General features: G+C 34.6%; 1 protein-coding gene and 1 pseudogene across 2 annotated transcripts; both read right to left on the bottom strand.

Moving 5' to 3' along the window:
- Nucleotides 1-1,756: 1,756 nt before the first annotated feature.
- LOC140816117 (oligopeptide transporter 6-like) lies at nucleotides 1,757-4,062 on the bottom strand (annotated as a pseudogene).
- A 4,399-nt stretch (nucleotides 4,063-8,461) lies between these two features.
- On the bottom strand, nucleotides 8,462-12,898 carry LOC140815917 (RNA-binding protein 1-like). Of its 2 annotated transcripts, none has more exons than XR_012114475.1 (7): nucleotides 12,725-12,898; nucleotides 11,888-12,009; nucleotides 11,573-11,804; nucleotides 11,425-11,494; nucleotides 11,262-11,343; nucleotides 8,960-9,079; nucleotides 8,462-8,848 (listed from the first exon to the last, which is right to left on the bottom strand). XR_012114475.1 is itself a non-coding variant. In XM_073174953.1 (7 exons), exons 1-6 carry the CDS (start codon nucleotides 12,813-12,815, stop codon nucleotides 8,976-8,978), a joined length of 693 nt encoding a protein of 230 aa, XP_073031054.1. In that variant the 5' UTR covers nucleotides 12,816-12,898; the 3' UTR covers nucleotides 8,462-8,848; nucleotides 8,960-8,975. The 2 variants fall into 2 exon arrangements, 1 of the variants encoding a protein (XP_073031054.1); XM_073174953.1 differs by having other exon boundaries at nucleotides 11,433-11,494.
- Nucleotides 12,899-14,371: the final 1,473 nt, after the last annotated feature.

Raw genomic sequence — 14,371 nt, 5'->3', positions numbered from 1 at the left:
AAGACATATTACTTTGAATTAAGAACACACAATAGTAAGAAGAAGAGGAACACACTTCTGAAACAACAAGTACACCTGAAACAACAACAAATATCATATGATGAAATAGGCATGGGTTTCGAGACCACTTTGTCATTGTCTCTGGCTGCTTCTTTTCCGTCACTAGCAGGTACAACAAACTGTTTTGTGGGGGAGATTGGTTCTTTCTTTGGATAACAATGAATATTCATGTGTTGGGGGGGAGGGGGTTGGATTGCATAATTTTGCGATTGATACATGTTTGCTTCGTACCATTGTTAGAGCCATTAGAATATTCCATTGATATGCTATTTTTGTGTCTCATGTTATTGCCTTGATATTCCTCGTACCAAAAGAATTTGTTTCGATGGTTAAGAGAAGTCGGGTTTATGTAGTAAAATTCCCCCAGACAAGTGGATCGATCACTAGCTTTCAGTAAGAGCATTAATCCATTGCCACACTGGCATTCAGTGTTGGCTTTGTTATCATAACAACCACGAATTGAAAAAATATTTACTACATTAACTCATAATACAGAATCAAACCACTGAATTAATTAAATATAATTTATTATATACATACAACATGTAATGACCTACTGCAATATACATATTTACAAAAGCATAAAATACGTTTCAGAACAAAAAAAATTCAAAGGTACGTACGTTATGAAATTACAAATAATATGAATGACTGTATGTATGTTGGTGATTGATCAGAGCATAATGAAATTAAGCAAGATTAAAAGAATAAGAAATAATCATACTAAATGACTAGGAGTATTCAAACTTCGGATAAAACCGAAAAAACCGAAAATCCAAACCGAAAAAACCGAACACCGAACCGAACCGAAAGCCGAATTTTTTAATTCGGATATAAATGTTAAAACCGAAGTTTATTTGGTTCGGTTTTGGATTATATATGTCAAAACCGAAAAAATCGAAAAAACCAAAATTTCATTAAATTAATAATTGTTTTATATTTTTATTTATATTATATATTTTGATATGATATTTAGTGAATGAAAAACCATTTTGAACAATTTTTAGTTGATTGTTGTTTGTTTAATTAATTTAGACCTTATATTTAAATATTTTACTAAGAAAATATATAAAAAGTTAACATATTATATTTTACAATATATTTATATTATTAATTTAAATAATTATACCAAAACCGAAATAACCGACCGAAATAACCGAACCGTTTTGGTAGAAAACCGAACCGAACCGAACCGAAGAAAAATGGTTCAGATTTGGATTATATATTTCTAAAACCGAAATAACCGAAATAAAAACCGAAAATCGAACCGAACCGACCGATGAACACCCCTATAAAAGACGATACAAAAGGACTTAGATTCGGGATTTGTTTCTGAAAAATAGAATAATACCAAAAGCTGTTAAAAATAAATCTTTTCACTCGATGAAAGGTGGAGCTTTGTAGAGAAAAACGTATTCTGCATAAAGATGAACCAGTATGTACCCTAGTTGGGTGTGAAGAGGAAGATTTGATTGAAGAAAACCATAAAACATAGTAAAATTAATGAAGAGCAAATGGCTTTTAGATATTGAACATTTTATTAACTATTATATTATCCAATTTAAAATAATACCAAACATAATATATGTCATCAATGTACAATATGTATCCACAACTTTAACTTTACTATCATTCTTACTAAATTTCCTTAATTATACCATCCAATAAAGCAAACGGTACCTTAGGGTAATACTGATCATAGTTGTAAAAAGCGCTCGCCTCGCTCACTTAAGCGCGAGGCGAGACGAGGCTCTGTAGATGCGCTTCAAGAGAATCTGAAGCACATCAGGTTGAGAAATCTCACGCCTCACTGCGCTTCAATTTTGTTCGCTGGGCGAGCGCTTGTGCGCTTCAGAGAAGCTGCAGGCTTTTTTATGTTTTTTAAGACAGCCCAGGTCCAAAATCCAACTTTAAGCCCAGCCCAATTGTAAATTAAATTGTCTGAGAAATAAGAACAACGATACGTATCTTCTCTGCCTCTCCAATCTCCAGTGGTCTGCATCTCTTCTCTACCGCCGCCGCCGCCTTGGTGTTCCCTTTTCTTTTGCTATTCAAAAATTGGTAAACCCTCAGTTTAGGAATTTTGTAAAAAATTTTAAATTGTGTTTTTTTATTTTTAATAATTTAAGATGTGATTTATATTTATATTTCAGTATTTAATCATGTCAAACACAACAATTCCATCAAATCGAAAGGATATTGCTTGGAATTATGCAACATTTCCGGATCCTAAAAATCAAATATTGTATGCTGTTGTTTTTGTGCCAAAATAACAAACGGTGGGATTTATCAGCACAAGCTACATTTAGTTGAGGGCAATAGAAATGTGAAAGCTTGTCCGAAGTGTCCGGAGCATGTCCAGAGGAACCATGAAGATGACGATTATAATGACATTTGATATTTCATCTATCACATTTTCAAAGACTTTTTATCTTATTTTGATTCTTTTGATAATATTTTGTTTATTGCGCTTTTTTCCGTAAAACGTGCGCTTCGCTTTGCGCTTCACGCTTGAAGTCCCAAGACACTTGAGCGCTTTTTTGCGTCTCGCGCTTTTGACAACTATGGTACCGATAGATGACTTAACCAAAGAGGAATGCACCCGCCATGTGATAAGCCTGATCCATTTCTGTTTTGGAAATGCTTTGGACGCCAACCAGACAACAAATGGTGCAATTGCTCCCCCAAGAAAGAACCAGATTATCGCAGGGTAGACCCCTAGATTCCCGAAAATTCTGTGTGGGCCAACGAGCCCCCAAATCACCAAGCATCATAGCAAACATTGTGCATCGTACATCTCAAGGGGCTATTAGATGGTAGGACGGATGTGTCACAGGTGAGGCCGCAAGGGATCTTGTAAACAAATACTGCAATAATGGTGCCCACAACCTGAAGAGTGAAAAATTTCGTGGATTTATTCTTAGGATACGTGGAGTTCATGGATGGATGGATTGGCATGGGTATGCAACTGACCTGAACATTGAACATTGCTCGTGGAGGAATTTTCATGTTGCAACCAAGCTTAAAATCTGCTAAAAATGTGAGCTTGATACATGCTTATGCATCCATACACCTTGAAGCACATGTTAGCCACAAGACGACCAGGGTACACATAACCGATGATGTATTCTGTGATTACATTTAACCTGGTTGCTGTTTACATAAATGCCAGAACCAGATAAATATCATCCTGCAGTGTGCAATCCAACCATGGGAAACTGAAGCGAGCTCTTATAATGCGTACAAGCAAAAAGGATGACAGCAATATTGGTGAAATAAACCGCCACATCGATACCTGTTCATATGACTTCATTTGTGAATATCCATTTTCTTGTTTGGTTTAAATGCCATTTTGCTCTGCTTCCATATGTCCCTGCACCGAGTCAAATATCAGACATGCATAATTTGGCCAAACAATTCTTGCATCTAATCTCGATGCAATGAATAGCAAACTTACTTTCCATTGAAAAGTAATACATGGACTTAAGTGGCCGACAGTGTAGCAATAGGTTAGAGCAAACATGGTGCTCAGATGCAACTGACCAGCTTTGTTATAAGCAGCCTTATCAAGATTGAAGTTCGAATTGATTATAGCTTTAGTGTTGTATATCGAACCATTCTTCTTAAAAAGATCAGAGGACTATATTGGAAGGTTCTTGGCATTGTAAAGATTTGACCAACAACCGAGCGGTACCATCACATACATCACAAAGAAGAAACCTACTGCAACATTGGCCGAAGTAAACCCTGGACTCACAAGAGGGCTTCCAAGGTAAGATGATAATGTTGACCAATCAAATCCTAAGGCCCCAATTCCAAGGCCGTGTAAACCCGAGCCTAGTTGCACAGACGGACTTAGGCAAAAGCCAACAAACCCAAGAAAAGGATGTCAACATCTTAAAGAAATACCCGGAAAAAGGTAGTAGCAAAACTGCAGGCTAAAACTATCAGGAAATATTGTGTTCTGCTTATGGAACCCTTGGGTCTCTTCTCCTTGTCATAGAAGAAGACATGGAATTACTCATTTGTAAAGATTATTGCTCATAAGGGAGTGGAGTAAGATAGAACAGCGTACAGAATTTGAACAAAATTGTAAAGCTATAAATAGCTTAAGAGTGAAATCTGGACTAAATTACTCGGCCACCACCTCTCTCCTGGTTCAACTAAATGTTTCCGAAAGATTCCAGCCCAGCCGAATCCTATAAATGTTTTTCAGTCGATTAAAGTTCTATGAAATCAGGAATCAAATGTAATTACAGGAATCAACTTTTATCACATTTAAGATAGTTTTCCAATTTTAATATATTTCGTCAAGAGAAACCAAATCTATTTCAGCTAATCTGCGAGTAGCTTCTAGGTTCTAGCGAGTGGGCTCTGTGCATATCAACTTGTAAGCATGTCGGTTAAAAGGAAGAAATGCAAAGAACCTTCAAATAATTAGAACTGAAAACCGTAAGAGAAATCCAAAATAAATTCATAATCATACGGTATTTTCACCCAAAGTTCCCTTGTGAAACACAAAATTATCGTAACATTCTCCTTTGCAGCTTCATCGTCAGATTCTGAAATAAGGAGGATGTATAGGAATACAAAATGTTTACTTGGATGTTCCACACAGAACAATGTATACTCACATTGATAATGAAAAACCAAACCTCATATTTAAATTGCATTACATACTTTTCTTTCAGAAAACACTATGCAGACACCTTACACTAATGTAAAAAACCATATATTCTTGATTCAAATAACAAAAAATCGGGGGGAGGGAATTGAAAAACACCCGAGTTGTCATCATGAGAAAAAAGGCTGGAATAAAACCCAAACTCTTCTTAGAATAAAGCTTGACAGAACTCGAGATATGAGTAGCATAAACAGATCCGCAACAGTATTGGCACACACGGTGATCATGCATGACATGTTCTTTAATACTAAATGGCCCTGGATTTGGTGTGCACTCAAACCTCGTACCCTTCAAGAACACACGTTTGGTGACAGTTTTGGCCATCAAATGGCCCAATGGCACAAGAGCAATCAGTGCATAAATATTCGAAGTGACAGTGAGTGGCTCAGTCCTGTACTAGAAAAACTGGTTCACAAAAGATAACAGGAGGCATGCAATAATTCCAAGAAACTACATTCTGAACGTATAAACTGGCATGCTATGATCATCGGTTTTTTGTACCATCAAGGTCGACTTGTTTGATGGGACACCCTTCAATATCCATAGATAATTCTTCTTCTGTATGTATTACAATTTTTTAGGAAACAAAATTTACTCCGTTTTACAGATTGTATACAAATTTTGTAGGAGAGAATGAAAATTATGTTGTTATTTTTTATATACATACCAATGTTCTGTGGTAAAGATAAAGAATTCTACCAAGATTATGGTATAGATACAGAATCCCACCCGAAATATGGCAAGTGTTTTAGTATAACCGAAATCCTTAAAAATCTCAGTTCCAGTTATGGTAACAATGTAATCTGGATTCAAGATTCTGTATAATCGCAACAAATTAAAATTATTAATGAGATGATAATATATAAAAAAAATATAACACAAGATTCCTGACGAATACATGTGGTCCTGTTTCACTAGGTTCTTTCTAACCCAGTAATCCACAGATTACAGTAATCGGATAAAGGAAAACTCGCCTACTGTAAATACTTTTTTCAAAATTTATGCAAATTAACAGAGCCCGATTAATTCACTTTTCACTACATTTCATATCGTACATTAGAAAAATTTATCAATGAAATTAATGAGAAGATTTTTCTTCCTATCCAATCTAGAAAATATTATAAAGATTCGATAAGAAAATATTTGACATTCTACAAAATCCCCTTGTGATAATAACAAAAGGTCGTGGAAATATATAAAATCGGGGTATTCTTAATAAATAATCTACGTACAAAATATAGTTCTCCAGAGAATATGATTATTTCATACGCAAAATTCTTTCAAGGCAGGCAATCCTACTTTGGACCACTGCAGCAACCGAGATAAAAGGTCCAAAGTTTCGGATCCCATACAAGCAGAATTCATACACTGCCATAAATAAAATATCCGATAAATACAAAAGTTTGAACACAAAAATTCTGCGAGACAAATCTCTTTATTCATGAAAAAATATTACTTTTTATATTGAAAATATTGTTTTTCCCGGTAAATATGAACTAGATGAACCTATCTCACATATATGTGGGAGTATCTCATAAGATATTTACCCAAATTTGAATTAGGAATTTGTCAAAAATATAAATTGGGTGATTTGAATTGGTAGCAGTCACGATTTACACCATTCGTCACAGATTTTGTCATTTTTGCTCAACAGATTAATTTATATTCAATGTTTCATTATACAAATATGATTTATAGTTCCAAAATATAATAATAATAACAATGCAACACATTCATTCCAGATAATTAAGTATTTCTAAAGTTGGCGTTTGAATAGAGAATTAAGGGATCCTAAATAATAGAGGTTTGAACTCATAGACTCCCACTATGGCCATCTATCTATGTGACACCTGAGGTGACGTCCATTTGTTAGATGTATAATTTCATCACATTTAATATATGAGCGTCACCTCATGATGATCACATATGTGTTCATAGTAGGTTTCAAATAGATCAATTCTATGTGTGTGTGCGTGTGTGCTCTCTTAAAAACTCACTATAAACACATATGTGTGTACCGCTGTGTGTACCGCTGAAGTGACGTTAATATATTGGATCTATAATTCCAATATAGGCCTCGAACACGAGACCTCCTTCCAAAGGGAGGAGGATGCCACTTAGGCCAACAGGCCTGTGGCAAAATAATGACATGATATTGAGTTTCGCCTTCCTTAATCCTCACAGATACGTAGCCTCTTTAGAAATCCACGGCACAACTAGTAGATGAAAAAAACTACAAAAATATTCAGACTGGCACCACATAGAGATGGGATCAAAAGAACAGTGGCCTTTGAGGTAATATAGACGTGTTTTCCAAAGGCTACCAGACATGGACTCATGTAAAACGGAAACAACGCCATGCTGGGAATGCCTAGTAAAGAAATAGAATCAAACTCTCCTTAAACTGAGGAAGTTAAACCGCAGGCGAAGTATGCTCGGTGTTCTCTTCTTTCGTATAGCCTCTCCTCGTAGATGAAAAACTGAGCTCTTCCGTTCTCTCAAGTAGTAGATCCTTCTATTCTTCTTTAGCAAGAAAAATATCCATCTCCAACGGTTCATTCCTCAAACCATCTCAAAATTACACGGACTCGTTAATTCTATGGTGTTTTCAAGGAAAAAATCAAGACTACGAACAAAGGTGTTTTTAAGGAAAAAATCGAGACTACGAAGAAAGGTAAAGGTTTCGTGGTCTAGTACGAGAATGACTCAGTACAAAAGTAACATAACTATCAACAGCCACAAAAGGGGTTCTTATTAGCTCATATTTTAAGAAGAATGTGCTGCCTGTTCATGTACATTTGAAGGGAGTTATGAGAAGCCAGTGACCTTTCCAAGAGGTTTTGATATCGATTGCACAAAATATGCCTATCCAACAATTCGCCAATCTTCAACATTGTTTTTAGACCACTCTGCCAACAGTCCCGATAGGTTATTCCACTACTCAACACAGGATTTCAATATCCAAAACCTAAAACATAAAAACAAGGTCCTTGATCCTTTACTTGGATGTGAGTTTAGAATTAGAACTGATGATGTTCTTAAATAAACAGTTCATGTTCACCAAGTAGGCATTGGAAGTTGCTAACACAAACAGTCAGAAAAATGAAAGCGCTAGAATTTTCAGTAAGTTGAAAACATTTTAAATTAATCAGAAAAGATGGAAGATTGAGGAGAGGGGATAAACCATTTCAGGTAGATTCTGTGAAGCAAAGCTGAGTGATGCAATTACAAAAACCAAATGATTTTGAACTGTAATAAATCATCTCTTCTGAAGAACTGCAAACTTCAAAGGATATAACAATTTTATAAGAAAAATTTACACAGCCTCACAAGAACATTACAGCATCCACTAACTCCTGATTGTTTTACTTAGACTTGAATAATTACCTTAGCATAAGAAAAACCAATTCAAGTGAAAATCACAAGCTTCAGTATCAGTCAAACGGTAAAGACAAAATGTAAAGGACTCTAGATAGTAAACAAAGAGAAACAGGTTTAAAGGACTTGTGTGAAAACTAGTTTTACTATGGTCTACATACACGGCATGAAGTTATAGAAGATCAGAATCCAATTGGAATATTTAATCTAGTAAAATTATGAAGAGAGTCAATTATAAACAGTAGGTTCTAGGCGTTGTTCATCATAGAACCCAACACAGAGATGTATTCAACTCCCGAGATAGTATTCCTTGACATCAAAACACTGGACTTTTCAGGCAAAGGAAAATTCTAAAATCATTAAAAAAAGGTGAAATAAGCTTTGCATTACCACGTTTGACTACAATGAGCTGGATTGGGAGGGGGGAGGGGGGGTGGTTTGTAAAGCGAGATAAATATCAGTTCAAAACAAAGGTTATCTATGACACAAACAAGATAATTAGGGTTTTTAATTACAAAATATATTTGCATTCTGCGTGTCATTTTGGAGTCTAGTAAATATGCGAGACAGGAAGCTAAAGAACGAAAGGAGAGGCCAAGGGAAACAGCTGCAGTTGCAAATTCATCCCTTTAGTTGACATAAACACACGTCTTAAAGAAAGCATCCAGAGTAATTCCCAACCTTCAAAGCTGCGACACTTATAAAAACGCCCTTACTCGGTCGATCCTACATAGAAGCGTTGTTCCACATTTAGAGTGATTTTGACCATTGTGGATTTTCATGAAGACCTAAATGGTCCTTAATTATAAGGGTCAAGCGTATGGATAGGTTTATCACCTGTCAAACCACAATCTCAACGTCTTCCACGATACCCACCCCCTGACCTCGCACCGGGATGACGAGCGAATTGTAGCCTTAAGTAACCTGAATCGCGGTCGAGCTCGTCAAATAGGTAACCTGCAAAATTTAGCTCGAGCATTTTATGGTCGTACCTCGTGCCTCTTTGAATCACGAAGGAAACCAGGACCGTTAAAGATTAGGAAAGGTCATGGGTATATTTTGCCACTTCAGGATTAAATTTATACGTCGAACACATCGATTTATGAGATTAAACATTTATCATAGTGAGCTAGAAAAAACAGGTTTAATGTGGCATATGCTTGTCTCTTTGGATATACGAAAAGAGAACTAAACAGGGAATGCCAAATCAATTATTGACCATTCAATATATCCCTTGAGCAAATCAATATTAAATTCACATGAAAGCTATCATGTTGTTGCACATATTAGCAAATGGAAATCAATAAATTATATTATATAAATATATCCCCTACAAGCATTTACTTCATGTTTTCCATAAAAAAAGAACGAGAAAATATTCCTAGCATATATTTTCAATGGATTTCAACATCTAAAATAAAGCATTAAAGAATACTAATCACATAAATGAGGGAACTACTTTTCTTACAGCTACATCGAGTATTTATAAGAGTTGTTCCAATTTTCCAAAAATTGGATTTACAATTGCCAGGATTTAAGGTTTCTTTTGCATCGAATTTAGTAAAAACAGAGGCTGAATAATTATAATTTCATATAACCCAACAGGCAAGTGTGTTATAGAACGAAAAATAAAATGTTGTTTTTACAAGAAACAACAATCTTCCAAAAAAAAACCTCAATTGATATCTTGGAACCTAGCTCATGAGACTTCAAAGTCAAGTCACAAAACCACATAAGGATATCTGATAATTAGGTCTCTGCACATTAATTTTACAGGCACATTACTATGTTATAACCGTGTCAAACATGCCTAATAAAAAACCTAAAAGTCAACTACAGAAGGTAACTCCAAGTTGCAACAAAATAAACATGGATGACTAATACGACTATTTCCTTCCTCGGGAAAAGTAGCAAACTCTTCATTCATCAGGGCATCAAGGTCACAACAAAATAATCATGGATGACTAACGGGACTATTTACAGGCACGTTACTATGTTATAACACTCAACATAAAAAGTAAAAAAAATGCTGCTGCATAAGCTTCAACTTCCAATTAGATATCTATTTCGGCTAATGGATTATCGAATTGCTCCAAATAGAGAGAGGGAATCACCAACAAAGTCACACAGGCCGAGATGTGATGGTATTTTTGCATCCATGAGGCCAAAGTTGCAAGGTGATTTAGTTTTCTCATCTCAATATATTTTGCTCAATAAAGCAGAAATCCTTTCGGATAGCTGATCTCCTTTTATATGGAAAAAATTGATAGGAAAAAGAAGTATTTTACAGTTCAAAATTGAACTTCAACTCTTAAAAACGGAAACTCCAGCCACATTATAGATATAAAAATTCATGACAGTTGAGGAGCACATTAGAATTCAGTATTCTGAGTGTTTCCTTCCACAAGTTAAACAGTCAGTGAGAGCACCAAGAAAAAGAACAAATTCCTACAGATTCTTCCAAAAAAACACAACCACGATCGCAAGTCTGGAGGGGATTCGCCACAATTCTTAACTATTCGAGTGGAATAATTTAGTAATAATGCAAAAGATGATCATGTCACCAATATTGACAAAGCTTAGCTTCCACCCTTATAAATGAAATTGATCCTTGAGAAAGATTATGAGTGTCTCTCGAGAATAATCTTTCGTATATAAACCATTGACGTCCAACTGATCACCAAATGCACACAAAGAATGATATGAATTATTGTTCTATCTCTGACTTTGAAATTTTATTATCATCATTAAGTGAAAAAAAATTGATTCTCCTATCATAACTGAAAATTAAGGAAACCAGCAACTAAATTCAGTACTGCATATGCAGATTATGGAATGAAATCTATGTGGTATACACAGTACAAATTATATCCCTAACCCCATCCTAAATCTAATCCTCCACGGGTAAAAGTAACAATTTGAACTTGTGAACAGTGGCATCCGAAGTCTTACATCATACTGCTTGTGCTAATAGATAACATAAGGACTGCTAATGTAATGAACTTCAGTGATCTAAGACCACAAATAAAAGTCTCAAATACCAATTAAGGACGCTAAAAAGAACATGTGAAGCTAAAATAGATCAAACTAATTTACACTGTAAAAATGGTAGGAGAGTAGGAATATGTGCTAAACTCGCCTTTTAGAGCATCCATTGCTGTGGCTGCATGGGCTGGACTTTGAAAATCAACAAAACAAAGCACCAGGGGGTCAACCCCAGACTGTATTTTATTTTTCAAAAAGATATTACTAGGATGAACACAAAATACAGCATAAATAAAAACCAGTGATAAAAGTTCAACATTCTTACATGTCTTGATCCTTTATTCACAAGCCTTACTTCCTTATAGCCGACAAAAGGGCGAAATATATCTGCAAATGTAGGTAAAGGAACAAAACATGATGGGAAAATGTGAAAACATATGATGAAATAATAAATATAAAGGATACGAGCCACTTCGCGGCGTGTACAATTCGCAGGCAAACCCTCCACGAAGAGGGTGCCGCTAGCATCTGGTGGGAGAGGAATTTTTGACCGCCCTCCAAGTCCCATAGACAGGTCATTTGCAACTACTACTGGGTCTGAACCCCCCATCGGTGAAGTTCGTGGATCATCAAGATGCTGAAGTCCACCAAGTCCAACACTCATCGATCTTCCTGATTCACCGCCATATGAAATTTGCTGGTACATTGCACAGCTACGTTATGAGAGGCACAAAACAAATTCACTCCCACACATTTTAAAATGAAAGGCAAAATGTATACCGCACTGCGGAGGTAGCGATCATATGATGCATTTATGGAGTCGGTATCTCTAACAATATGCTGTCCACCCCTTTCATCTACATTTGGAAAGTAGCTTGATATGCCAAGGCCACTGGGAATCTCTGCAAATTATGGAAATTCATTAATCAACCACTGAGAGCAAACTGTGTAAAACAGGGCCCAATAGCATTATTGTATAAATTTGGTCTAAAGCGTGTATACACAAACACCTCTACTAGAGACTGTACCAGATATTACCCCCTATATCTACTATCGTACAAATTTCAATCCTCTCCTTTAGGTGCAATTTCATGAATCTCGCACAGAAAATTTGGCAAGTGTTCTGTGGATTTAACTTGCAAAAATAGACAAACTACGTGAAGATATTGATCATTTGAGTTAAACGCTCTATTCCAGCATTGGCACAAGTAAAGGTCCAAATTTCTACAATAACTCATAATCACTATCTAGCCCCTTAACCTAAAAAACTAGAATCATGCACAACAGCCCATGTTCAGAAGTATTGCTGCAAAACCACAGTACAATCAGACAATGTACTCAATTAATCAATTCCCAATCAACATGCAGCAAACTTTGAAGAACGGTTAAAAATCATTCAGAAACGAAAACCTCGAATTCAAAATTGCCACACCGGAACGTCTCGAATTGGGTCGAACACCGATTAGATAAACAAAAATCAAAGACAAAAACTACGCCGCTTATTCTACAATGCATCATTATCAAAACACCCCTATCCAACTAAAAACGTCTAATTCGGCAAACCCTTATCTCATATAGACAAACGAAAAAACACATGTTTCAGGGGGAAAAAACAACCATGGTCGGAGCGAGGTCGCTTTGCCAACTGAGAGGCAAGCGTTGCAGATTGCTGCCTGTCGCCGGTGTATCTCCAGTAAGCGTCCGCCATTTGAACCACGACAAGTAAAGAGAGCAAATTTGTGGAGATGAGAATTAGGGCTTCGAGATTGTAGCTAATTAGATACAGCCCTATTACCCCTGTCCTTTTTATCTGTATTATATATATATATATATATATATATATATATATATATATATATATATATATATATATATATATATTAAAGGTATCCATTTATTTATTTTTATTAATATAATTTTCACTTATTTGTCCATTTATCAGGCAACCGCGATTTTGCATACACATCGAAAATTAAAACTTTTATTATTTTTATAAATTTATTCACACAATCACAAAATCAAAGGTAATTTTTTTATTGAGTGCCACTACTTAACACATTAACCTACATTTTTTATTTGTTATTAATTAATTTATTAATGAAATATATATTATTAATGTATAATTAGAGATAATTGCAATAAAAATAAACGAACTGTTACATCATATAAAAAACAAAAAATAAAAATAAATAGCATAAAATTAAAAATAAAAACCATAATAGCCCTTAGGGAGGGAGAAAAAGAAATTTGGAGGAAAAAAAAAATAAAACATAAAAAAAAAACAAAGGGAAAAAGCAAAAAAGGGAAACAAATTGAACAAACAAAATAAAGTTGAATAGGACTATTGAGAGATGGTCTCACGAATCATTATCTGCGAGACGGGTCAATACTACCGATATTTACAATAAAAAGTATTATTTTTAGCATAAAAAATAATATTTTTTCATAGATGTCTCAAATAAGAGATTTGTCTCATAAAACACGACATGTAATAAAAGTTTTTGTCAATAAAATTGGACGTGAGGAGCCGTACCCCACGCGCGTGTAGACAGTACTTACCATTTAAGAGGGTGCGTGTAAAATCTTTCTAAAAAATTTATCTTAATCCCATTCAATCCCACCTGTTTTTTTTTATTATTTGTATAATCTTATAATAATGCTTAAAAGATCTTACGATACAATTAGAATTAAATTCTTAAAATAATTTCTGAATTATTTTAATATAGATTTACTCAAATAGTATTGTGAAACTAATAAATTCAGTTGTTACTGATCTCAATACTTTTATATCATACTGCATATTATCATACTGCATAAGATGTCTATAACGACTATTTGGAGTTATGATATAATTTTTGGATAAAACAACAAAAATATTTAATCTCCATTTAATTAAAAAATCCGAGAAAAATCTATTTTAGTAAACTTATAGTTTATTTATAATAATAAAAATATCTCAATAAAATTTTCTTCTCGATTTTTAAATGATTATATAGTCACTAACATAAAATATTATTATAAAAAATATTTGTAAACTTTAACATAGTATATAAATATTTTAGACAAAATAATTTTATATATATAAAAAATTTAATATATATGAATGCATCGCATGTGTATGGATTGTACGTAGCAGTTATAAATTTATAATAACAAATTTCCAAATAAATAGTCAATGATAAGTAATTCACTTATATCTCAGTTGTCGTGTCATAAGTAAATTTTGGGTGAGCGGGTGTGTTAGCCCTCGTTTTCTTCTCGAGC

This window comes from Primulina eburnea, chromosome 16, assembly GCF_022965805.1.
Source record: "Primulina eburnea isolate SZY01 chromosome 16, ASM2296580v1, whole genome shotgun sequence".
Taxonomy (NCBI): domain Eukaryota; kingdom Viridiplantae; phylum Streptophyta; class Magnoliopsida; order Lamiales; family Gesneriaceae; genus Primulina; species Primulina eburnea.
Note: the sequence above shows the minus strand (reverse complement) of the source record. Positions and strands in the feature narration are given on the sequence as shown.